This window comes from Nanorana parkeri, unplaced genomic scaffold, assembly GCF_000935625.1.
Source record: "Nanorana parkeri isolate BGI_ZX_2015 unplaced genomic scaffold, ASM93562v1 scaffold179, whole genome shotgun sequence".
Lineage (NCBI taxonomy): Eukaryota > Metazoa > Chordata > Amphibia > Anura > Dicroglossidae > Nanorana > Nanorana parkeri.
In genome coordinates, this window is record NW_017306447.1 from 1,858,971 (window position 1) to 1,886,571 (window position 27,601).

At 42.9% G+C, this 27,601-nt stretch overlaps 1 protein-coding gene across 1 annotated transcript in view; it reads left to right on the plus strand.

Annotated features, from left to right (window-relative positions):
- TCOF1 (treacle ribosome biogenesis factor 1) overlaps window positions 1–18,024 on the plus strand; it is a 29,452-nt gene extending 11,428 nt beyond the window's left edge. The window contains exons 10-18 of the mRNA XM_018554947.1: window positions 2,325–2,516; window positions 2,601–2,780; window positions 8,512–8,697; window positions 11,916–12,104; window positions 12,761–12,934; window positions 13,969–14,103; window positions 15,008–15,166; window positions 17,564–17,630; window positions 17,972–18,024. Coding sequence (XP_018410449.1) covers window positions 2,325–2,516; window positions 2,601–2,780; window positions 8,512–8,697; window positions 11,916–12,104; window positions 12,761–12,934; window positions 13,969–14,103; window positions 15,008–15,166; window positions 17,564–17,630; window positions 17,972–18,024 — 1,335 coding nt within the window. The remainder of the gene's footprint in view (window positions 1–2,324; window positions 2,517–2,600; window positions 2,781–8,511; window positions 8,698–11,915; window positions 12,105–12,760; window positions 12,935–13,968; window positions 14,104–15,007; window positions 15,167–17,563; window positions 17,631–17,971) is intronic.
- The last annotated feature ends 9,577 nt before the right edge of the window (window positions 18,025–27,601 follow it).

Genomic DNA, 27,601 nt, shown 5'->3' on the forward strand with positions numbered 1-27,601 from the left:
GTTATATTATCTAGTTTTGGTTCAGCCTGTGAGAGTTGGTGTTTGTCAGTTTTTTTCAGAAAGACTGGTTCACTTCTTGCCTTCCCTTTTGGTCCCTGTAAGGGTGCTCAAGTTCTCATTCCACTATCTCTAGGTGGCTTAGACAGACCACCTCCGCTTATGGCCACAAGGATTGTTTTCTTGGGTTGTAAGTGCTTCTTTGGCTTTTCTGCATTAAGTAATTTTCCCAGATTTGCACATTTTCAAAGTTCTGTCAAGTGGATGTTATGGCTTCATCTGATGCCTGCTTCAGGCATAAATTCCAGAAGGCAGCTCTTTGAACTGCAGGCAGTCCCCAGTTCTCTGTGGTTTTCTTGGGCCTGTTAGCATTTGTTTGCTGTGTTGCCCACCCATCAGTTTGGACACCCTGAAGTTGGTCGTCTTCCTGTGTCAAGACATTCTTGTGTGTCTCAGTAGCCGAGAATGAAACTAAGATTTTTGTTCTCAACGTAAAAACCTTTTCTTGGTGTATATTGGGGAACACAGGTCCCACCCCTCTGTGCTTATAACCAAGATCTTGGCACTGCTTTACTACAAAACACTGTAAAGTAAGAATGCTTTCATAATATATATATTTTTTAGTTGTTTTTTTTATCAATTTAGAAAATGCTAAGTGAGTGAACAGAAGAAAAATCTAAATCAAATCAATATTTGGTCTGACTACCCTTATTGGCTTTAAACCAACATCAATTATTACACTTGCACAAAGTCTGGGATTTTGTAGAATTAGTCAAGTGAATGACTCATGATTAGTACCTGCCTGGTATAATTTGTTAATCAGATGTAGGTTGAAATGGTCATTAACTGAAACAGAAGCCACTATGTTGGAGGCTTAAAAAGTGGGCGAGGAACAGCCAAATGTCTGACTAAGGTGAGGTTGTGGAAAACAGTTTTGTGTCACAGGTCATACACCATGGCAAGACTGAGCAGAGCAACAAGACACAAGGTTGTTTATACTGCATCACCAAGGTCTCTCCTAGGCAAAGATTTCAAAGCAGGCTGTGGTTTCAAGATGGAAGAAGAACAACGATACGGGCAACGTTGAGGACCGTGGACGCAGTGCTTGGCTTACTTACCTTCAGCACCTAACTGGCAGAAACCAGTGGGACCCCAGGTATACCCATCTACTGTCCTGAGAAGTCTGGTCAGTATTGGTCTTAATGGAAGAATTGCGGACAAAAAGTCGTACCTCCAATGTGGAAACAAGGCTTAGCGACTCAACTATGCACAAAAACATAGGAACTGGGGTGCAGAAAAATGGCACCAGGTGCTCTGGACTGATGAGTCAAAATTTGAAATATTTGGCTGTAGCAGGAGACCGAAGAGCTTGAGAGAGGTACAATAATGAATGTCTGCAGCAATATTGAAGCATGGTGGAGGTTTCTTGCAAGTCTAGGGCTGCATTTCTTCCAATGGAGATGAAGATTTGGTAAGGATCAATGGTGTCGTCAATGCTGAGAAATACAAGCAGATCCTTTCTGAAGGATTTGAGGCAGCCTACATCCACAGAAGATCTTTGGTTAGTTCTCCCAAGATGTTTGGAACAACTTACCTGTCGAGTTCCTTCAAAAACCGTGTGCAAGTGTACCTAGAAGAAGGCAAAGGGTGGTCACACCAAATATTGATTTGATTTGGATTTATTTTCTGTTCATTTACTTTCCATTTTGTTAATTGATATAAATATAAACTATTACCACTTTTTTATTTCTGAAAGTATTCTTCCTTTTTAATGCATTGTTTCACACCCAATTTCTACTCTGATGATAACCTTCCCCCACCATGGGTGCACAGTACTCAGTTAAGAGTCCTGCACCTGAATGGAGCAGTACGGAAGCAAAAATAAGGTCATTACTACAGAGGCCAAATTTAAAGTGGACCTGTTGCTTTGCCCTGCATGGCCTTCATTGGCTTATCAAGTGTGGTTAAATTTACTGGTTTGTTATGACTGTCTTAGTGCAGCTCATATTGGTGCATAAGCATCCTTCTTACCTTCCACTATTCTGGCTTTAAGCAGATTTTTCTTTTTATATTGCCTCTTCTTCTTTTTTTTTTTTTCCCCTGGGAAATCGTAACATTACGTGCACCTAGCACAGTGTTCTAGAAAGGATGCAATGATTTTTCAAGAATGGGTAGATGGTCTCTTCTTGTCAGCTGCACGCTTTATTTTCAACAACCTGTTATAGTTTTGTTCGGTCCTCTTCTGTATAACCAGCATTTTTTTTTTTGCTGTGCCACAAAGAGTAGCTGTTCTTGGTGATTTATATCATAAATGCATTTCATTATAGATAACTAGCGCATTACTGAAAGCCACCCCACCACCTGCAGCCAAATTCACAGTGTATCCAGCAGTTGTGGCCAAGCAGAAGGCAGGCGGCCCCACCAAGCCAGTCCCAAGCACAAAGTTGGCAGCAGCAAACCAAGAAACATCAGATAGCAGTGAATCATCAGATGGTCAGGAAGAGCATACTGGAGCACAGGTACAATGTACAGGAGACGGGAATTGTTATTAACCATAAATGTTATTGACCGGAATTGAAATTGTAGTAATTGCTTTCTTTCAGAAACCTGAGTTGAGAATTGAGGCAAAGCAGAAAAAAAAACCAATTTCTGCTCCCTTATTGACTTCTACTCCATATGGCACCACTTCTTCTAAGGAAATAAGTGCCGTGCCTGCACCAGTAATGAAAAAGCTAGCTGCGGAGAGTAGTGATACTGAGAGTGATGAAGAAAAAACCATGCCGGTACTTTGTGAAATTGTTTTGGGCTTATGTTATGTTTATTGTGACACTAAACTCAGGAGTTTAATCTTAAAATTGCATTAAAGTGTCCTAACTGTTAAAACTGAACCTGATTTGTGCATAACTCAGCTGTAGATCCTCAAACCATCTCTGAATTCATGCTGACACTGTCCTTCCTTTTGGAGGGTGGCTACTTTTGTTCTCAGTGGTCCCTGTGTGCATTGTAAAGTAGTTACAGGCTTTGGGATCCCCACTGAAGCAGTCTGATCCGTGACCATACGACGATGAAAGTGTCTAGTCCATCTGCCAAATGAATGTCCAGACATTGCAGGCGGGAAAGCTAGGTTGCTAAGAAAAAGGGTCATCGGGTCCACATGAGAAGAAATGCCATGATGGACAGCATAACGATCCTATAGTTTCAAGGTGTCAGTGGTCAAAAAAGGGAGGGAGGAGGGCACCAGTCTGGACCCAGGAGGTATCCAGGGCAGCACAAGCAGGTCACCAGCAGCAATAGTCTCCTCCATTGTTTATCATTGGCTCGGTGGAACCAGTCCACTATGCGCACCAGCACCGCCGAGGTGTGTTAGAAAAAAAATGTCTGGCGCACTTGCCCCCCACCCTCCTACGTTTTGGCATGGCCAGCAACCTGTAGCTGAGCCAGGCACAGGAGGAACCCCACACAAATTTCGTAAAGGCCCGCTTGACCTGTTTCAGATATAGAGAGGGAAGGACAATGGGCAATGTCTGGAATAGGTAAAGAAACCTAGGAGTCATGTCCTTTTTAAGCACGTTAATCCGACCCAGCCTGGAGATGATTTTGCGGTCCTATGAGGCGAGCTCTTGAATTAAACTCTCAAGTAGAGGGCAAAAATTGACGGAATGCAAATTTGCCTGATCCATTGGGAGTTGTATGCCCAAGTAATTCAATGAGGTGGGACAAAGATGGAAGGAGTAGTTACTAGCCAGTTGACGCAAGGCCCCATCCTCTATGGACACATTGAGAATCTCTGACTTGGGTTAACCCGAAAGTTACTCAGAAAACCAAAACACTGAAATTCTTGTAAGATGGTGGGCATGGCGACATGGGGGTGAATAACAGCAGTAAATTGTCATCAAACAACGAGAGGTTGGATCTGTAGGGGCCTACAGGCAAGCCTTGGAAGGCAGAATTCTGTCGAAGAGCGACTGCCAAATGCTCTGTGGTAAGTATGTAGAGGAGGGGGGTTAGTGGACAACCCTGGCCGGTGCCTTTCGGGATCTGAAAACTGGACGAGTGAGCCATTTACGTGGATCCTAGCCGACGTGCCAGAATACAGAGCCATTACGTTTCTCAGCATATTAGGGTGAACTCCCAGTTGTAACAATGCGTGCTTGAGAAAACTCCAATCTAGGCGGTCGAATGCCTTGTCTGCATTCCACCGACAAGAGGCAAATCGGTGTATTGGACGTTTTAGCATAGTGCATCAACAGAAGCGTCCTAATAGTGTTATCTTGTGCCTCCCGGCCTTGGACTAACCCCACTTGGTCCAGATGAACCACCTTCGGGAGAAGTGTCTTCAGCTGGTTGGCAATCAATTTGGCGAACAATTTCATATTAACATTGAGTCACATTAACAATGATCCTTATCTGGCTTAGAGATCAATGAGATATGAGCATCCAATGCCTGAGGCGGGAAAGAGGCACCAAGAGCAATAGAGTTGAATACCCAGAGGAGGAAGGGGGTGAGCTTGTCACGGAACATGTTATAAAATTTCACCGTAAAGCCATCAGGCCTCGGACTCTTACCCGTCGGTGTCCGATCCTCCAGAACCAGGAGGGCGGTGTCCTGGACATAAGCTGACACCTCCTGCTTCATGATTCGAAGGAGTCGTGTCCGATCGTGGAAGATTGTAAAGGGAAGTATAGAAATCCACAAAGGTACGTTGAATCTCCGAAGGGGAGCTCACAAGAGTACCAAATGTGGATTTGATATGTGGATCATACATATGAGTGGACCTAGGATGCAAGGTTCGAGCCAGTGTCCTCCCACATTTATCACAAGATTCTTAAGCCCTCAATGCCAGTTTGTATACTTGTGCACCAATAAGTCAAGGAGCCCCAAGAGCTTCACTCTGGCCTGAGAGATACACAATAAGAAGTCTGAAGAAGGTGCGTGTTTATGTTGGGTTTCCAGAGCCGATAGGGATTGAATAGCCACTTGAATATTTCGGAATCGTTCTCTCTTTAGCTTGGAACCCTGGTGGATGAAAAACCCCCCTTAGAACTGCCTTCATTTCCTCCCACTGAATAGGGAGGGGGGTGGGATCCGAGGCATGAACCTCAAGAAATTGGGTAATCTCTTCCAGGATTGTGGAGGAACAGGGTGGGTCGGCAAGTAAGGACTCATTCAATCGCCAAGTCCATTGCCTAGTGGGTGCCTGCGGGGACAGCGTAACTACGGCATGGTCCGATCAGATCCAGGGGCCAATGTCACGTGATGGGACCCAATCCAGCAGGGAATGAGAAACAAAGAAGTGCAGAAAAATGAGTGTCTGAGGGTGGAAAACCCTCCACCCATCTACCATATGAAGGTGAGAGAGGTGTTTTTTAATAGTGCAGAGTTTGGGAAAGGACAGAGCAGAGCATCCAGTGGGCAAATCCATGCTGGGATCTATAGTGAGGTTAAAGTCCCCACCAACACTGAACCCTCTGCAAAGTCCTCCAGGACCTTTGAAAACTTAATAGTGGTAGCAGCTTGATCAGTGTCGGAGAGATAGAAGTTGGCTAGGGTACAAAACCTACCCTAGAGTGACCGTGTAAGCAGTAGATACCGGCTGCTAGGTGGTCCAATGCCGTGGCTGGGAGAGACTTGTGGAGAGCAATACAGACCCCTCCTGACTTTTGGATACTTTTAGTACAATGGTACCATTTGGTAACGTACCGATTGACACACCAGGGAACATGATCCATTTGGAAGCGAGTTTCCTGAAGCAGGATAACATTCACCTGGTTTTTATGCATATGTTACAAAATCTGCCCCCTTTTTGGAGGGAACATTCAGGCCTCTGGCATTATATGTGCAGAGTCGCAGCTCTGCCGGGGTAACCACAGTTGGAGCCATGGCAGGAAACAGGAAGAACAGAAAAAGGGGAAAAGAGAGAGACTAACACTGAGGACAAAACCAAAGTGGCAGAGAGAAAGAGCAAGAAACAGAAGAGAAGGAAGAAGAAACTAAAAACACGGAGGAAAGAAAGAGGAGGAAGGATGAAAGAAAAAAACATCAAAAGGGCGAAAGAAACCCGCTACTTAGAAAATAAACGTCTAGCCAATTCTAGAATACAACAGTCTCCTATAGGAGATGTATCACCTATGTGGGGAGAAGTGGTCGAATAGGGAAGTAGTGAGATGCTTACCAGGGCTTAACCTTGGAAGTTGTGTACAACAATAGCCCCCGTAACCAACAGGAGCAAATGACAATATAAAAAAAAACTCATCTTAAGGTTTCGCTAGTGAGCCAGGAATTCACTCTGCGGGATGGCTGCCCCTCCCCCGCACCCCTCCCAACTACGAGAGAAAGCAGGCAGGAGGAGAGCGAAACCAATCTGCGCTCGCTAAGGGAAGAAGGAGCCAACAGACATCACCACTGTTGGCAGCTCCCGCCCCCGAGCAGCAAGTATTGTAATTAGTAAGCTGTAATAATAGAATAAAACAAAATGAAACATAAGATGGTACAACTGAATGCCGTGGCTTGGGAGATAACCGGTACCAATCGGAGGCCCCACTGAAACGGAAGGCCAGCAGGAAATCACCTCAGTCCACCATATACTCCCTGAGGGTTAGGGAAAACCCAGGAGTCCACCGGTTTGCCCCAGCACACAACTGGTGTGAACAAGCCCTAATGTGACTGGAAGTTTTTTTTAAATGAAAACCCAACATAGGTACCTCGGGGGACTTGCTGCTCTGCATTTTTCAGTAAGAATAAGGACAATTTTGGTGCTTTTTTAAAAGCAAGTTTATAGGAAATGAAAGAAATCTGATGCTTTCCAGCTAGCTCTGCAGATGTACTAATATCAGAATGTTCGCATCAGTTGCTATAATCTGAGTTCTATGACAGTCAGATTTCCCTGAGCTCTTTACACAGGTGATTCTGCTTCCTGAAGCCTCTACTATGTAACTTCCTCTCTGTCTGCTTGCTGTGTCACTGATGGGGCCTAAACTTCTATGTCTTCAGTGTAAGGACCTGCTCGTACTAGTCTGTGAGCTAAAATGTTACATTTCAATGGGCAGGCTAGTGCATAGTTTACATTTGGGGTTTTTTTTTTTATTTTATTGGTAGTGTACAATGCGTACACTCCATGTCCTCTCACAGCAGAGGATGTTGTATTTTGCCGTATCATACTGCCCATCACACCAACATTATGTTGTCAACAGGGCACATAGAAAACTCTGTATGTGTGGCCCTTTGGCACTTATTGTGCAGCCTTTGGTGCCTCTGCAGACAGTTGTCTGTTTTGTTGCTTACTTGGGCCAGTGAAGACAAACATTCTTTAGACTCCCTTCTGGTAGTAAAATTATTTGTTTTATTTCATTTCACATTATCTTAGTTTTTCTGTGCTGTCCATCCCTTAAGTTTTGTTTTAACTTTTTTTTTTTTTCTGATCTTTTATAATGGATTTTGCTGAGAAATAACAAATGTGGCATGTGTAATTAAGGGGGTTGTAGGGAGCACATACTGTATTTAATCTTTGTAAATCTTTGTATTTAATCTTTGTATCTCTGTATGTAAGCTTTGATTTGAAAAGGGTATCTAATAGAAGTGATCTTTATTAGTCTGACTGTCCCCAGTCTCCAACTATCTCCTGTAACATGTTGGCAGTCTTTGACCATCCCTTATAGCATGTTCATAGTTCATACAGCTTTCTGTAGCATTACATTCCCTGAATATTGTATGCAGCTCTTTGGTGCTGTCATGGGCCACAGTTAAGGCCCCATATATCAAGTAAGTTGACCACCACTGGATTAGACACTTTGGCTCATCAGGCTTTCTGCATGTAGAATACAAACAACCTGCAGTGGGTGTATTTGTGAATAGCTCCCCTTCATTAAGAATATGTAAACAAAAGCAGTTCTTGAATTACCAACAAAAAAGGAGTGTGGTGAATTGGTGCTCAGCAGCAAATACCTGAAAAACCACGTTGACCTGTAAAAGGAATGTGAACCTGGGGCTTCTGTGTCCATTCTGGTCTCTGTAAGAAGCATTGTATGAGGAATTGAAACTAATAGTCATGTTTCCCCATGTTCCATATTCCATTACACCTTGTACTTCCTGAACACCATGTCAAAAGACAAGCTGTCATGGACTCCCATGTTCTCAACAGGATGTGTTGTCAGATGTTGCATGCAATTGGTAGCAATGGTTACACACCCACTTGAACCCACACAAAACTCCTACATCCCATCCGCAATGTGTAGTCCTGTAGTAGCACCTCCCTCCTTACCCAGTGCTGAAAAATATATGGGGATATGCTGATCACACAACCTGGATTTAAGAGAATGCTTTATGGAATTTAAGACATTGATTGTTTGCCTTTATCTATTGCAGCATGCTAAGGCAGTATAGGCAATTTGTAACCCCAATCTTGAGTCTTGAAAGTCAACCTTAATTTTCAGTTTTGGTTAAAGGTTCATTATGATTTTTCAGTTTTGGTTAAAGGTTACTTCTAAATTGTTTTAACAGTTATCTGTTTTTAATAGGTTAATACTTCCATACCAACTGCAGTGAAAACAGTTCAGCCAAAAGTCTCTGCAAAGATGAAGACCCCTAGTGTGAGGAGTCCTGTGCCTGGTAAAACAAACACCAGTAGCCTACAAAAACAGAAACAACCCGATCCCAAGAGCTCGAGTGATTCTTCAGATAGTGAGGAGGAATCCGCAGTCATGGTACATTAGAGTCTCATCAATGCAATACTTTTAAATCTGAGAGATGTCTTCCACCTTCCTCTGCTTTTATGAGAGGGTTCCTTAATGATCGATTTTTAATGTTATTTGACATCATGGCAATGAAGCAAGACTCCTTGGCTTGGTTTCAGATAGGCTATTGTAGATGTCTAAAGCAGAGGCGTAACTAGAAACCTCAGGGCCCCGGTGCAAGAAACCATTAAAGGCCCCCCCCCCCCAACTGATCAGTGATCGCTGAGTGTAGATAATTGAGGACAGAGTATGGTTACTATATCCTCAATTATGAATGAATGGGAAGTAATCTACATCACCTCCTCTTCATTCATGATTGTGGTTATAGTAATCATACTCCAATGTCCTCATGTTATGATTGAACAGGAACACTCAGTACATAGGATTCCTGTTCATTGATAACAGGGGATACAGAAAAAGAGATTGACGGCTCTGTGTCCTCAATCTCTTTTTCTATTTTAAAAGGGAAATATCAGGGGCCTGTTTAGGCCCCTGCTATCTCCCCGAAGCTCCCTACAGTAAAGTAAAATAATAAAAAATATTCAATAAAAAAAATAAAAAAATAAAGTTTATAAAAGAAAAAATATTTTTTTTAAATTGGAAAAGGTTAGAAAAAAGGCAGCTTTAATGGGGCGGCTCTGATCACACCTGTCTGCTCTCCCTTTCTCTCCTCCTGGCCGCTCTGAAGCTGCAGAGCCGCTGCGGCCAATCACATTTTGATCTGTGCCATCCTCTTCTCTCTGGGCCCCCCCGAACTGGCGGAACACCAGGTCCCGGTCACAAGTGCGACCGCTGCGACCCTGGTAGTTCCGCCAGTGCATATATGCAACAACACCTGAGGGTTTAATAACACTTTAAATGGCAGAACTACCAGGGTCGCAGCGATCGCACTTGCTACCGGGACCAGGTGTTCCACCAGTTCGGAGGGGGGCGAGAGAGAAGGGGAGGCCCGCCGCTCGCAGCTACTCATGCTGCCTGGTGAAGAATAGAAGATGTAGTGCTGCGGGGGTGTGGCCTGTCAGGGGGTGAGGCCTGTCAGGGAACTCCAATTCCGAGCAGGCAATGTGCAGAGTAGTGTCATTGTCTTGCACTGTAATTTTTTTTCCAACCAAAAATAATAAAATAATTTTATTATTTTTGGTTGGAAAAAAAATTACAGTGCAAGACAATGACACTATTCAGCACATATACAGCAATTAACAATCAGTGCCTACCTGGACCTGCTGCAGCTCTCCTCACTCTGTGCTGTGAGCTGTGCTCCCGAACTCTGTGCCTCCAGGGTCCAGCTCAAGCCAGGACGTCCTACAGCGTGGCGTGTATCCTGCCGGGGCTGCTCCCTCCTCAGTTGCCTGCTGGGAAGTGGAGTTCCCTGACAGGCGTCACCCCCTGACAGGCCACACCCCCGCAGATAAAGCCAGCCATATCAGGAGAGATCTTGCCACGGGCATTCACAAGAGATACAAGAATTGAGGGGGTGTTTCATCTCACAACAAACTTTACCTTCAAGTAGCTATTCAGCCATACATTTAATCTTTGCATCAGTTTATGCTCTGCTTTTATAAAAGAGCTATGGGCTTGCAACTGAGTTCATGGACTTGTTGAATTCAACAGGGGCAAAAGTGTCAGTGCATTGTATTGGGGATGATTTCTCATATCCTTCCCTACTCTATTTTGTACCTTTTTTACTAAGCCCTGGCTTCCCAGCTGCAGCTTGGTGTACGTAGGAGCTCTGCTGACCATACACATATTGATAAACAATTGGTCAATCAGAGATTAGATAATTACAAATTAACTTTCAGACTACATTCACATTTTTATGGGTTTATGTGTTTTAAAATAGTTTTTTTAATGCATATTAATTAAACTAATTTCAAGTGGATTTATTCACAACGTGTGTTTAGATGCTTTTATCTGCATTCAGTTTAGCTGCATTTAGAAAAAATAGAAGTCAGGTGCATCCAGGAATTGATGTCTAAACACATGTAAACACAAGACGTGTTTTATTTGTTGAAATCTCATTGGCTGCTTCAATGGGCAAAGGACAGATGCATGTAAACAGGCATAAACTTGCATCATTTTAAGAATCTAGAAGCATAAACGCATTAGCCCGACAGATTTTGCACACCAATCTCTGCATTAAAACGCAAGCGGCAAGTGTGAATGAAGCCTTAATTGAGAGAAATTGTTTTACAGATGTAAAATCAAATTATTTTTTTTCTTAGTAAAAACTATTGTTTGATGCAATTCTCTTATCGACACAATTGTTACGATTACATAGGTTAAAAAAGAAACCCGTCAATTGTATTCAGCTGGAGGACAAAAATAAATAGGCAAAAACCTATGTAAAGTGTTTTTATTAAACCCTTATAAAGTGGTTGTTAATTGCAACAAATTAAGATTTATTTCTTGGTGAAAACTGTTTCAAAGGTATAATTCCCTCAGCATAACAATTGTTACAACCAGATAGTCAGGATTTAGAAAGAACCATACCCATTGAACAAGGCAGAAACCCTTGTAAAACATGCTCCCGTTTGTTCTAAGAGGAAAAAAAATCTCTTCCTGATTCCCCAAAGCCTTATTAAAATTAACATGATATGGGTGTAGCTTGTGCTTTGCAGGAGAAGGTGGTTAAAGCAGAAATTTAGATGCAGAGATCTCACCTCCAATAGCTCTATTTAATGTCCCTCATCTTTCCAAAAGTGAGACATCCATTTTGGGTGTTCTTATTGTTTAATAACATACGGAAACATTGTTAGAATGTTAGCTTTTGTTTTTTTGCTGCCTGCAGCTCTGTGGCTTTTTTTGCTGCCTGCAGCCCTGTGGTTTTTTTTGCTGCCTGCAGCTCTGTGGTTTTTTTGCTGCCTGCAGCTCTGTGGTTTTTTTGCTGCCTGCAGCTCTGTGGGGAGGTTTTCCTTTGGTTCCTGTCCCAGAGACACAACAGGACATGAGGGGAAACCCTATATTAGTAAGATTTCTCCTCTATTGCTGTTCTGGTTACAATGGTAACATTTCGGATTTCCCCTCCTGTTCTGTCAGTAGTCACTAGGACAAACAAGGAGGGACACAGCAATAACAACCTGACAGGGTATTCAGCACTTGTCCATTATATCAAAATAAAATGTCAAGTTGGTTTTCCCACCACAAGTGATCCCCATTTTATTTTGTTTCTTTTTGTGTTTGTGGGATAGAAGGTAGCTACTCCTGCCACTGTAAAGGTGAAACAAGGACACCAGACTGGCAAGGTGGTAAAGACTCCACTATCTCCTAATCCTCTACCTGGCAAGACTAATTGTACAAGCATGGCTAAAACACCCTTGCAGGCACGTGATGAAAGTTCCAGTGACACTTCAGAAAGTGACGAGGATACAGCTGAGAAGGTACTGAACATCTGGAGAGTTTGGTTACTTGGTTTTATAATACTTTTACTTCCTCTATGTTCATATTGAATATTAAAGGATTAACCCACAGCAACTAATCAGACTCTTATCTGGTGCTAGTCTGACATTAACAAGGTGAATTACGACGTTCAGAAAGTTCAGCAGTCCCACAATGCTATATTTGCTCTTCATAGGCCCAGCATTGATTTGTGGCTGTCATTGGGACATTCTTTAGCTCCAATTTTCTGAAAGCCAGCATAGTCAACCTGTCGGTTTGGCAGCTCCTGGGGCATTCTACAGCAATGCCTTGAGTGCGCAAATCAGCAGGTGGTGGCACCCATTCTTCAATTAAAGGTTACAATTGACAGGTTTGATTTACAATTGAGTCTATTCACCTGGATGGCTTTAAAAATGAAACAAATTTTGTAGAAACAACAAGGGGAATTTATCAAAACTGGAGCAGACAAAATCTGAAGCAGTTGCTCATGGCAACCAATCAGAGTCTCTCCAGTTTAAGTGAAGCTGTGAAAATGAAAGAGAGAAGCTGATTGGTTGCCATGCGCAGCTGCTCCAGATTTTGTCTGCTCCAGTTTTGATAAATTCCCACGAGGATGATCAAGGATTAATTTTCTTTTCATTTTTGTGACAATTAAAAGGTACCAAATAAAGGCACTCCAAAGGCAGCAGAACATCTGGTGAGTTCTCCACTGCCAGCTAAAGAAGTGAAGGGAAAGACCAGAAGTCTGACCCAAAGTCCAGCGGTCCAGAAGCCTGCCACTGCTAACATCTCAAGCAGCTCTTCAGAGAGTGATGAGGAGCCTGCTATAAAGGTACAGTGGGGTTTTGGAGCTGAATGGGGTTTTTGTTTTGTTTTTTTTGGAGGTTGGGTTTTAAGAGCTTGTTTAAATGCAGTCTATTTAGTACCTGGCATCCAATCCACAGATGTTCTTTCTTCAGATAAATGAAAGTTTAAACTGGCTGCCGAGGGTGTTATATTTTCAAATAAAACTGAAATATTTTTAGTTTTTGCAATGGCACCAGGACCATTCTGCTCTTGTACTGCTTTGGCTGCAATACTACATTTTACCAGCAGATGGCCCTGCTGATGAAAAATGGAATTATTATTTTCCCCACAAGTGATTTATTTCTGGGTAGGTGCTAGCAGGATATACCATGCATCATCTCTTCATATGGCTTTGTGACTGGTGATATTGAGGCCTGGTGCTGAGTATACATACCCATACAATGCACCTGTTGTGGTCAATATGAGAGGTCTTGCCCATTTCCCATGCATTTTTCTTTATTTTACATCACAGAGAATGCAGATGAAGGTGTGTGTCATCTTGTTTGGCTTTTTAGTTGCCTAGTAGAACCCAGAACATCACCAGCTGGTAATTCAGCTCATTGCCATCTACCTAAAAGTGAAATAGCAGACATTAAGGTTAGCATTTACTTAGGAAAAAGTAAGTGTGACTGTGGTGGAAGTAGGACTTAAAGGAAACATATCTTGAGATAAATGCTTAGACCATCATTGGTGACCTTCTTCTTGAAATACTGTCTGCTTGTCATATTGATCCTCTTAAGTGCTTCCAATTCCCCTTGCACATCTATGCCACAAGTGAAGCAGGAACTCCTGGTCTCTATTTGTTCTTGGTCAGTGATTTTGAAAATATTAGAGCTTGAGAATTGAAATGACTGCCAACTAGCTTTTTGATGGTCAGCGCAATGTATTCCTCAACATAATGTATTTCAATATCAAATTCTAGCAAGGCGGGCACATACCTGTGATTCCATAACAACCTGAGAACTTCAGGTTCTGTAAGTTTATTTCTGAGGTCATAGGTCTGTGCTGTTTCCTCTCCAGTCTCCTGCAGCAACTAAAAAAAACCTGTCACAGTCTAGTGTTGGGAAGACTACAACGCCAACTACAATGTTACAGAAGAAGCAAGAGAGCAGTTCGGAGGAGAGTGACTCTGATGAAGAGGAGTCTTTAAAAAAGGTACAGAAAGGGTACATTTCCTCCCTAGCTTTTCTTTTATGTAAGCAGCCCACAAGAACTGATGTCTAAAGCTGAAAATCCGCCAGTTTGTCTTGTCTCATAAGTGCACCCATAGAGTCCCTCGCCTGCATTTTCTTGCTGGTTCATGACACACTGAGGCTGTTAAAGTCACTTCCTGTTGCTACTGTGTTCCTCATAATATAAAATGTACAGAGACTGAAAGCTGAACTTGAGACAAAAAGCTACATGCACAGGTGAAATACATATAGGGGAGTTTCACCTGCCAAATGATTTGTAGATCTGTCATCCAGTCCAGTGATTTACGCAGCTCTGTCTCACAGCATAGCTCTGCCTGGCAGGGGACCTAATTTTTCTCTGCTGCAGTTAGGTAACACTTACAGGGCATGTCCTTCACTGTGACTGGACAGGGATAGAAGAAACAGAAAATTAATGAGCGCATTGTAACTCTACCTCTGGTGAGCATATTAGCACTGCAGCATACCTGACTGGCTCTCCCTCCACCAGTCTGAACCATGTTGTACGGGACTGCAAGCGATTGATATCAAGTCAAATTCAGAGTGGGGTGGCTGCTACTCGGCGCTGCCAGCATAGTACTCTGGATTGGAGGGCAAGAAATAGCATTTTCACGAAGGAGATAAAAAGGTATTCTTTAAGGGATAAAGAGATGAAAGGGTACTGGAATTACATTTTGCTTTAAGCAGCCTCAGAATGCCCTCTTTCTGTTTGGAAATTTGCCCACTGAAGGGTATAGGAATCCAGCAGGTGATTCGGTCTCAGTACTGACCCTTAAAAGGATCCTTGTATGTTTACCATCACTTTGGTTGTTCTAAATGGTCCATAATCTTATGGTTAACTCTGGCATTAACATTATTTTTATGAAAAGGTAACAGCCAGTGCTGGAAAAACACAGAAGCAAACTGAGCTAACAATCAGGCATACAAAACTGAAGTCCCCATCACCAGCTAAGAGCCCTGTTGTGACTAAACCTGATGACAGCTCTGATGAAACTTCTTCAGACAGTGGAGATGACTTGCCTGCTCAGGTATGTTAACTCTGTGCCATGTTATGGTAATAAAGGGGTAAGTAGAGATCTGGATGGAGGGAGACCAGTGGATATATTGGTATATATGGTAGATTTGGACTTTGCTAAGGCATTTGACACAGTACCACATACACGTTTACTACACAAGCTGAGGTCTATGGGCATAGACAAAATAGTGTGTACATGGATAGAAAACTGGCTACAGGAACCAGTACAAAGAGTATCGATAAATGGCACCTTCTCGGATTGGGCTAGGGTCATGAGTGGCGTGCCACAGGGTTCTGTACTGGGCCCCATGCTGTTTAACCTTTTCTTTAACGATATTGGGGAGGGCGTAAACAGCCATGTTTCACTGTTTACTGATGATACCAAAATCAGGAGGGTAATAGACACTGAATCAGACACTATAACATTACAGGGGGATCTGGATCAAATAGGGGAGTCGGCAACCACATGGCAGATGAGGTTTAATGTCGATAAATGTAAGGTTGTGCACTTTGGGGTTAAAAATAAGAAAGCGAATTACACAATAACAGGAACTCCGCTGGGGAAGTCCGAAAGGGAAACGGATTTGGGGGTCATTGTAGACCACAGACTGAATAATAGCTTGCAGTGTCAGACTGCGGTAAGCAAAGCAAGTAGGGTCCTGTCCTGTATTAAGAGGGGAATGTTTAGCAGGGACAAGTCTATAATTGTGCCACTTTATAGATCACTGGTTTGGCCTCATCTAGTGTATGCGGTCCAGTTTTGGGCACCAGTGAACAGAAAGGATGTCCTTGAACTGGAAAGAGTCCAGAGGAGGGCGACCAAACTTGTAAAGGGGATAGAGGACCTGAGCTATGAGAACAGGCTACTAAATTTAAACATGCTCTCATTGGAAGTAAGGAGATTAAGGGGGGGACATGATTTTCATGTACAAAATGTTTACCGGGGATAGTAACATTAGCAGCAATCTCTTTACAATTAACCCCATGACAAGGACGAGAGGCCACCACCTAAAATTAGTGGAGAAAAAATTTCCGCACAAGGGGTGAAGGGGTTTCTTTGCAGTTAGATCAGTCAGGGTCTGGAACTCTCAGCCGAAATCACGGCATGCGGCAGCGAGTGTGGCATCATTCAAGAGGCGATTGGACGATTTCCTCAGAGACCGTAATATACAGGGATACAAGTACTCTTAAGAATGAGAACAAACAGGGACCTATACATACGCACACATCAGTAGGACCATACACATACACACAATAGGTTGAACTTGATAGACATGTGTCTTTAGTCAACCTCAAATACTATTTAACTATGTAACACAGTGGCTCAGAGATGGAGCACTTGCAGTTTGTGTTGAGCTGAGGGCCCGCAGAGTACTATATGAAAAGATTTATATACGTTTTCTATCTGTTTGTATGGTATACATGTAATGCTCTTGCTTCGCTAAATACTCCCTTTATACTCTCCCTAGGCATGTAGGTTGGGCACACAAACTGTATGCAATCTTTTCATTAGTTTTACTTGCAGAAATAAAATGCATCTTATTTTTGCAGTTCATACTATCGCTCTCCCTCTCCTCTGCATGTCTCAGTTCGGTTGCCAGGGCTAAGCTGCAGCATGTCCTGGTGACGTCGCTGCTAATTCCATGTGGCTCACTAAGAGAAGTGGAGATTTTTTTCAATTTGGCTTCTTTATTTTTATTTGGACTTTGATACTTGCCATGCAATCCCACTAAGCATGCTACCACTTTACACTATGACTATCATCTTATAACGTGGGCAGCCAATATTCTTTTGTTGCTCATTGGGGAAAGGGACACATGGGACTTATGATGTATAGATCCTGCTAATCAAGAGGTTAGATAATTATAATTGCTTGCACCGCTATTGGCTATACCCCTCTCCTCCCAGGCATTGGTGGCAGCAGCTCTCATTGCTCTAGGCTATGTACAAATACCAAGCTGTTCCATGTGGGAAAAGCTTCACCGCTCCCTGGTAGTGTCAGAGCTTGTCTGCTTCCATACATTCCTATTGGCCTATTACTATGCTGAACTGCAATGTTGGCCAATGCAAGTGTGTGAGGCAGATGGGGGTCAGCAAGCTCCATCATGAACAGAAAACACCAGAGCTTTGCCAATATGAAATGGTCCAGAATTTAGCCATAGAAGAGGACATTGAGAGCTGCTCCAGGTACATGCTCAAGGTGCCTGCATGTTATTCTTGGCTTGTTTGTTTTGTAGGTTTCCTCATTTACTAGCTACAAGCGTACTACAACAGGTTTTGCTAAGCTTAAGAATATCTAGCTCCATATTTCTGTTTTTTCTCATGACTAATCAATCTGTGAGCTCAAAGTTTGAGTGCGGAGAACAGGCCCTGGAAAGGTCAGAGAACTGAAACATTTCTTGTATTGCAGGGTAAAGGTGATGCAACTAGAAGTCTCGCATCGAGCCAGAAGCTTGTTGGCAAAATGTCAAGCATCGGTAAGAAACCCCCCACCCCTACACACCTTTTCTCATTTTGTCTCTGGTTCAGAAGGCCACTGATTACAAATTCAACAATTTTCTTTAACTTATGTAAAAATAAAAAGTTTTACTATTTGAAATATTGATCCAGTGTCATACACTTCTTTTTTTTTTTTTTGTCTTTGGAATAGATGGAAAGAAGAAGTCAGCAGTTTCTCCAACACAATCAGGTGGCCGCAAGCCAGAGGATTCTCAGGTAACAAATAATTCAGTAATAACATGCTTCCTCACTGCCATGTATGTTCACAAAGGAGTATTTAGTGAGTAAATGTAGTTAATTGGGCTTTTTCTTTTTAAAGCCTCTCCTCAAAATTACACCTCCTACGATAACCTCTCCAAAAAGACGGCGTAGAGCCTCAGAAAAGGCGAGCCTATTGGATCCAGTCTCTAACAAAACAAAGAAAAACAAAGTCAAGCCTGATACAATACCAGAGCCACCAACGATAGAACCTCTTCCACCAGCATCAAAAGGTGGTAAGTGAAGGAGAATTTTGTATTTGTTTAATAGTGGATATCTGATATTTCAGTGTGCCAAATCACCCAGAAGCATCTTGGTTTTCATAGGTCTCTATTGGCTGTATCTGCTCTCTAGAGTAATAGCGGTGTCATCTGTAATGTTGTGTTATTTATATATGTATATGTAATATGTGTGTGTAAACAAGTTATTTAACTCTGATGCACTACTGAGTACTGTAGCTTCTCATTTCTTAAACAACCATGTCAAGAAGACGTATCCTGTGGTTGTGGAAAAAGATGTAACTCTGTTTCAGAAGGGTCAAATTATTGGCCCGCATGAAGCAAAGAAAACTAAGGAGACTGTTGAAACTGCTAACATTGGGTTAACTGTCCAACGCATTTTTACAATCTGGAAGGGTAGTGGTGAACCATAATCTGTGAGGAATAAATGTGGTTGTAAAGAAATCTTGATTGATCGTTATCATGTACATGCTTGGTGAAATCAAATCTTAAAAAAGGTCATGTGGTCTGATGAGTCCAGATTTACCCTGTTCCAGGAGGATGGAGTGATGGGTGATGCATCCATTGTGCCTACCATCCAAGCCTGTCTAGGGTTGCTTAAGTTTGTCAGGTCTAGGTTCCGCAACGTTATGTGGCCAAAAATGAGGTCAGCTGCCTACCTGCATATACACAATGACAAGGTTTTTCTGTCAATTAATTTTTTCTTCCCTGATGGCACAGGCATATTCCACAATGACAATTCCAGGATTCATAGGACTTAAATTGTGAAAAGGTTCATGGAGCATGAAGCATCAGCTTCACACATGGCTTGTTCACCAAAGTCCAGACCTTAACCCCATTAAAAATCTTTGGGATGTGCTGAAAAATACTTTACGCAGAAGACATATATATTACTGGCAGCATTGTGTGTGAGATCCATGATTTGGAAGTGGCCTGGTCACGTGACTCTCCTGGCTCGGATTTATTTATTTTTTTAAATTTCCCAAAGCCACCAGACATCATTGCACATTTGTATAGCACATCTGTGTGCTGTATAAATGTGATCTTTTTTTTTTTAATGCAGCGTTGTGGGTGCTGCATTTTTTTTCAATGTCCCTATACACTATACATTCCTGTTGGCACATCACTATAATAAATTGCTTCAATGGCCAACAATAATAGGCTGGGGTTTTAGCCATGAGGGCAGGGTTTTAGAGGCTGCTGCAGGTATGTGCAGGTAACTCTGGGTGTTTTCACTTAGTACTTGCAGCATTTTATTTTAAAGCTGAACTCCTGGTAAACCGCTAAAAAAAAAAAATGAACTACATATAAAGGAGCTATTTTACCTATGAAAGGATTTGTCTTTCTGTCCATCCAGTTCTTAGCTTCACACAGTCCTGCTACACAACACAACCCTGTCTGGCAGGGCAGGAGACATATTTTTTTTTCCCCTGCTGCAGTGCACTTAGGAACTTTTTAGGTCTTGTCTCTTCCCATCCTGTAACAGAGTAGTTAACGGTGAAGCAACACACTGATGGGCTCATCTCTCTGTCCTCCTAACAGTATGTTTCTTTTTGGCACATGATTGGCTCCTTGTGCTGTCACTCCCACTCTGAGCTCTGTTGTGCAGGGAATTGCAAGATGCGGATAACAGGTCAAATTCAAGTACTTGAAGTGCATTAAAATCTGCATTTAATGATTTATTAATGAATACAGAGCTGCACTAATTTGTATTTTAGATCTTCCTGGAGTTCAGCTTTAATGACCGTCTCCTTTCAATGATGTTTGGTGTATTTAATAGATTTCTCCTCAGCCTTCTCTGTTTGTACTCTTCACTCCCTATTTGCCCTTAATCTTGCAGCCTTGCTTGAATCCGAAGAAGAAACGGTTTTGGCACTATTGGAGGGAAGGAGCCCAAAGAAAACACCGAAGAAAAAGGCATCAAAGAAAGCAGCTGAAACCGAAGTAGCCAATGTTGCTACAGCTCCATTACAGAATACAAATGTACCCAAGAAGAGTCTTCTACCTCTGTCCCTCTTGTCCTCTACATGGATCCCTGAGAGTCCAACCTCAGGAGATGACGAGAGCGCCCTGCCAACAATAGAGCTCCCACCCCTGTCTGATAAGAAGTCAAAGAGCAGCAAGAAACGCAAGATCTCTGAAGGTGACCTCAAAAACCAGACGCACACACCTGTCAAAAAGGCAAAGGCGGACAAAAAGGAAAAAAAAAATCGAAAGGGTTCGGTAGAGGGAGCAAGTGTGACCCCAAAGCCCAAGGCTGACAAAAAGAAATCTGAAAAAGACCAGTCAAAGAAAAGTGAGTGCTTCTGGTTTGGTCATTCTTAGTAAAACTTAAGTGCAATCTGTCTCCTGTTGTGTGTTTTTCAACTTCAACTCTGGTAAGTGTCTAAATTACATTTTCACCTTCCCTGAAAAATAATATAAAAATTAGGGCTGTGGAAATTAAAGATTCATTTCTCAATTTAATCGTTAAACTTTTTGATCGATTACAATTATTTTGATCGCTAATGAAAACACTCACCTCTCCGGCGGCTTCCTGGAGTCCCGTCGGCGATCCGGTGACGTCACGCACATCGACGTCACTGGACTCCTTCCCCAAGTGGCTCCGTCGTCTAATGAAGGGAAGGGGGGAGGAGTCTGATGACCTCAATGTCCGTGATGGCTAACGAAGGGAAGGGGGGTGGAGTCCGGTGGTGTTGATGTCCGTGACCTCACCGGACTCCTCCCCCCTTCGTTAGCCGACGGAGCCACTTGGGCCGGTGGGTTTGCCCAAGAAACTTTCTGCACGAGCGCCAGCCAAGGAATTGGCCTATACACATACAGCACAGCAATGAAGTAAAAAAATTAACTAGGATCACGCTAATCCAGCACGTTATTATTCTGAGTTGCCCCACCCAAGCGGCGGCCATATTGAGTGGGGCACGTGAGATTAATAACGTGCTGGATTAGTGTGATTAGTGTGATCCTAGTTCATTTTATTACTTCGTTGCTGTGCTGTATGTCTATAGGCCAATGTAGTTGGATCTGTATGTGCGTTATAATTAATCAAAATTCATTGATTAAAAAACATTTTGATTAATCGAACACGAAAATTTGAATCATTACCAGCCCTAATAAAAATCGATCAGCAGCGTGACACTTCTGGGGGCCAGAAAAATACTTCAGAATATATATCCCATTTACTCTGTTTTGTAGTGTGCTGCAGTGGCCTGTGGATGGCACCACATCATTTGAGAAAGTAGGTCACCAGCACACCTCTATTCTTCATTAAATTTCTTCCGCCTGATGCCCAGGACATAGCCAGGGGGGTGGCGGTTTGGGAGAGACAGGGCCAGATTTCATCGGGTCATTTTTTATTTTTTTCATATTACCTGGGAAAATGAACTTACCCTTTAATGCACATTGTATTAAAGGGTGTATTTGTTTTCTATATTTAGCCCTGCTTCAGGCAATTTAGAGCAGGGGAAGCTGCCGCTCGTTATATACAAGTGATCTGGGTTATTGTACTGCCACCCAGAACACTTGTATAGCAGGCTGTTTGTTTTTGCCCCCATCCCACCCAGGCAATGATTTCAGAATGAAGAGCAGGGAGCAGACTGGAGAACGTCCGTTCTCCGATCTGCTCTGTGATCAGTGAGAAATCCTTCCTGTCTTAGCTGTCATATATGGAGCTGTAGAGAAGAATCCAGCACAATGCTGTGCTCGATCTCCCTTATTGGTTGACAAGCTCCATAAAGAGAGCCTGTCACCTCCAAACGCTATAACACAGGGACTTGTAAAGCCAGCTTTACAATAAAAGCGATTCTGGTTGCTCAGCTCCGGTCAGATCACTTCTATGAGCCGGTAAAGTGCCCGACACCTCCGCCCTGTTTCCCGGGCTCTGCTGCCCCTCCTGCGGGCCCGGGACCAGCATGTCGGGTGCCGGTTGGAAGCTGGGGAGGAGAGCAGCGGACTTGCGCTCACCAATCTCCTCCCCGCTCTATGGGAACAATGAAGATTGCATCACTTCCGGTCCCTGAGCTGTCATTGCTGGGCTACTGAAGCCGAGCAATACGCTTTTGAAGTGCAATCTGCTCTTCAGTGGCTTATTTAAAGTGAAAAGGTGACACTAGGGGTCTTTTGGACCCCCAGTATCACCTTAAAGTGGCCTTGTCACTGCTAATATGCTATCACATGGGCTTGTAAGCCCCCCTATGTGATAGCAATTAAAGTAAAGTTAAAAAAAAAAACAGTGTTAAAAAATAATATAGCATAAAATAAATGTAAAAAGAATGAAAAAACTTTTTAGCTTTTTTAAAGCCCCCACGAGCGCACACGCATTCACGCACTCGGTGTGCCTATGTAGGAAAACGTTGATCGCACTACACGTTTGGTATCGCCACGCACGAAGTGAGGGCAATAATTCGAGGGCCAATATTTACACACATTTTTTAAACTGATGACCCGTGGGGGCTTTTAATGTGTCTTTTCTATGAACTTTTTGGGGGTACTGAATTTTGTGGCCGTTTCACACAATTTTTAACCTGGGCATGTCAGGTATCTATTTACTTGTCGTAACCTCATCTGTTATATTTTATTCACAAACGGGTGTTCTAGTGTGTTTTTCACTAAAGTTTTGGGTTTGATAAAGAGTTGCACCAATATCGTGCAGCATAAAAATTTGCAACTGCTACCATTTTATTCTACAAGGTATTGGCTTTCAGAAAACATATAATGTTTTAGGAGTTTGAAGTAATTTTCAGGACTAAAATGTGGATTATATCATGTGTGCAAAAAATGAAAAACAGGCCTTGGCAGCGAAAGGGTCCTTGTGGGGTAAATACATGCACACATGAACACAAACTTGCATTGGGTCCGACTGTAACAATTGTGCCACACGTTTTGAGATTACGGTCTCGAGTGGTGGTCTTTTCCTCCAAGGCCCCGTTCTACTTTTGCATAGGGACAAAGTGCCGTTGAGGCCCAGAACTTTCTTCTTGTGTATGGTGGTTTCTGCCTTTCACCTAAACCAGAACATTGGTCTTCCGTCCCTCTGTCCAGCTCCAGTTCACCATAGCAAAATTTTCATCTGTTGTTTGGATGATATTGTTCAGGCTGTAAAAGTCTCATCTTCACAAGGGTGCCCTGGCTTCTTGTTCCACCATCTCCAGGTGGCACAAGTCAGACCATCATCTACATTTATGGTCTCAAAGATCAGGTACCACCTCCTTTCTGTCAAGACGCACGTTACTAGATTTGTGAATGCTGCCTGGGCTTTATGGCATCAAGCAACCGTTTCCCAGATTTTCAAGGCTGCCACCTCGTCTTCTGTTTAGCAGTTTTGAGCGAAAGGTCCTTCAGGTGGCTCTTTGACCTACATACATTCCCCAGTATTTTGTTTTCTTGGGCCCGATTGTATTGCCTACCTCTTTAGTTGAATTGCTTTTAGACCCAGAGGTTAAGGACTTCCTGTGTTTCTTGGCGAACGAGAATACGATTTTTGTGCTCATGGTAAAATCCTTTTATTGGTGTACATTGAGGGACACAGGCCCTACCTTTTTTATAGTCGTGGTCTCTTGTACTCTTTTGCAGCAAAATGGAGGCATGGTGGCAGAGGGAGCGATTTATACAGGGACAGTCTATATTTTGTTCGTCAGTGTCCATTCCTATTGTAGATGGCGGTATAGACAGAAGGTTAAAGACTTTCTGTGTCCCTCAAGAAAAGGAGTTTACGAGTACAGAAACCCTATTTTGCTGGGATTCTTCATGATAAAGCGTTATGGGTCCGATACGGAGTATGAGTGGACTGCAGTTAACAAATATCAAAAGTGTAGAAAGAGCGGCATTGTGCTACAGAGCATTTTTGGATGGAATGGTAATGTCACCCATTCATTTTCATTCAACCCATACATCAGGGATAAGTGTAGTCATCCTTAATGCTGAACTTCAGGCTGATTTAAAATATACAAATGAATGCGGCTCTCTATTTATACATCCTAAATGCAAGCAGTGTAAGTACCTGAGATTGGCTTGGTATTAGCCTCATGCAGTTCACTGTACAGAGCTCTGGCAGGGGAGAGAGAAGCAGTACAAGCAAGTGCTGCAGTGCAAATTGATAGTAGGAGAGAGCAGAGAGATTAGTTTCAATGTGATGCTTCTCCTTTTAACATCCAATCAAAGATTGATGGTAGGGAGGAGATCCGGTAAGTGTAATTTAACCGCGGCAGATAAATATCAGGTCTGCTCTCCTGCCAGACAGGTGTGGTGTAGCAGAGCTGTCTAAATCTAAAAATGTGGATAGAAATAAAAACCCTTTGTCGGGTGAGAGTTTCCTTCCATGTGTTTGCCTTTAGTTCATGTTATGTGTAGGGATGCACAGATACTTTTCAAATACCAGTACAGATACTTGGCATTTTCATGAGAACTACCAGGGTTGCAGAGGTTGCAGCTGGGACCTGGCTCTGGTGCTCCACCACTGTCCTGAAATCATTAGTCTGTATTGTTTTAGGAAAACTGTCACATGACAATAAACAAAAATGTATCAGTACTCGTACTCGCAAAACTGGTATCTGTGCATCCCTTTATTTATATTTATAAAAACAAAATCATACATTAAAACAGAGATGTACAAATCCCAGGAGCTCCGTGTGCTTCTTACAAATGACAGCGGCCTCCTAATTTTTGAATTTTTCTCTAGTGTAGTCTTGGAGCTCAAAAGTATCGGTACTGTACTTGGTATCTGTGCAAACCTAGTTATGTTTAATGAATACACCATCTTTACTCTGATCCCCAACACATCAGCCAAAATGTCAGATCCTGTAGTACACTGTGACTGCCTACGCGGATGGGATTTTGTTTGTCTGATTGTGTCCTGTCTCATGCAGTGATATACATACCTAGGTTAAGCATGTAGACAGGTTTGAGACTTCATAGAGAACCAATGAAAGGATCCGTAAAGTAAGAACTGGTGAAACTGGCCTCACCCACCTTATAGGAAGTACAGGCAATGACAAGTTAAGATCCCACACACAAATTAAACTCCCCCAATTTTGGTGTTTCCTCCCTCACACAAGATGAATACTTCTAAAATGGTTTCCTACTAGTCTTGGAACCAGGGTAAAGGCCTCTCTCCTTCCTGGTGAGAGGCTTTTGCTGGTATCCGGCTAGTGGTTGGTTTTGGTGCTCTTGCTTTTCCTTTTGATCATTCTTTCTCTGATCCATTAGTGCAGCAGTCATAACAGATCAATCTCGCTTTTGGGTTTAGTTACAAGAGGTTCAGGGTGGAAATCAACTTCGTGTGAGCAATGCTTTTCCTGGCAGAGTTTATTGTATCCTTCAAGAAATCAAATCCCCACACTGCCATTCCTTCAAATTCCAACTTTTGGGCCATCAAAGGGAGACATTCACTGTGCATGGTTGGTGTTCTATGTTCTGGCCATTGCATATCATATCTTTTGCCTAAGCCACCCTTCCACGTGCATTGTGCCATTGCTGCATTTTCCGCTGTCCTGGGATGTTCCTGGCTAAAGCTGCCCATACACCTTACAACCATCGCACGACTTTTGTTGTGCAATGGTTGTAAGGTAATTAAAATCTCGTACGATCTGCCCATCATGGACAGGCAGATCGTACTTGCGATCATCGCAAGCCCTCCCCACTGAGGGGAGGGCTTCCGATTACTCCAATGCTAAGCGGGCAGTGTGCGCTTGTCTTCCGAGCACGCCACTAGCCTTCTTACGATTTTCGGCAGGTTTTCCAGTGTGCTTGGAAGACCAAAGATGTGCGACCGTACAGTAGTAGAGGTCGCGCGACTTCCATACACCTGCCGATTATCATACGATTGCGGGATCACCCACCATTAGCGTACGATAATCGGCAGGTGTATGGGAACCTTTAGACACATTCCCATTTTACTCTATTTGGTTGTTTTAGTTCAGAGAAAAATGTAAATTAGTCAAATGATGTTTAACCACTTCAAGACCAGGTGTTTAGACCCCCTTCCTGGCCAGGCCATTTTAATGTTTTTGATGATGCAACGAAAGCTTACTTTAAAAAATCCCTTTTATATAGTGAGTGCTGCCTTCTGTCTGCCCATCACTTTCATCAACTTCCTGGATTCCCAGTGTTCCCAAATCTTTACCTGCTGCTTGATGTGATGCAACCTCTATTTCTCAAGACTACTTATCCCATCATGCATTGCTTCTAGCAAGCAATGATAAAGTAACATTTTTCAGATGTTGACTTGTAGTTCCAAAGGCAAGCTCTGTGGGAGTTGTCACAAAGTGCATAGTCACAGGGCTAAGTGGAATTGTGTCACTGCACTGAGAAGTACATCCTATTGGCATCTTCAACACGTTTACTAACGTTTAGATCAGGGCTCCGTACTATGTGTCCCCAGTTATAAATGAATGAACAGGATGTGATTTACATCACCAACGAGGGGCCTGCGCAGCCTACGCCCCCTCCCGCCCCTGAATGCAGGTGTTTTTTCGTTGGTAGATCTCAATGAGCTCGTCATTTGAAAAGTAGATCTCCAGACGAAAAATAGTGAGCGCCCCTGGTCTAGATTAATATGGTAATTAGGAGTGGAATAGGACTTACGGGAATGCAATATAAAAATACTTATTCAGAACTCAGCCGAGCCTCTGAAAGGTATGGACAGGCAGGGCTACACTGTCCGCCAGAATCTGTACCTACTCTTCCTCAGCAGGAGGTTGTCCAAGTAACCACAATTGGGGATGCCCTGGGAGTGCGGCAAGGCTTGCACAGAAGCCATCATGTTGGTGAATACTCAAGGTGCTGAAGAATGGCAGGGCCACAAACTAGAATTTTAAGAGGCCCACAGAAAAGGGATGGAGGTGCTGACGTTCTGGAAATATGGGTTTTTAACCATAGATACCCTTTAACACTGGTCCATTTTGCCTGTTTCAGACCTATAAAATCAGTATTTACCTCTTAGAATTGATATACATTTATAATGATTTGTATTGCCTTTTAGAAACAAAATCCAAGGAGGGAAAGAAAAACAAGGAAGAAAAGAAAGAAAAAGCTGAAAGTGTGGCCCCAGTTGTGGAGTCGGCAGCAGTTGTGGAGTCAACAGATTCTGGAATCGGTCTGTCTAGACCTAAGAAAAAGGTACAGCTGGTTGGCTGAAATATATCCTTGTGGGCGGAAACCACCACCTGCACATTATAAACCATGCTGATCTCTTTCCCAATCCAGACCTCTGGAGGTCTCCGATTCCTAAACATGGTTAAAGTTTACATATGTTGGAGGACAGAACAAGTTCATTCATACAAAGAAGTCTTGTAAAACACGGACACCTTTTCTTCTCCCCATATGCAGTCCTAGGCTAAACATCCCATACATCATTTTTATTGTATCTGATGGTTTACTGTTTTGTGAGCTCTAAAATGTTACACAGATTCAACAATGAATAGATTCTTTACTTTCTGCACATCTCATGCTGCCAG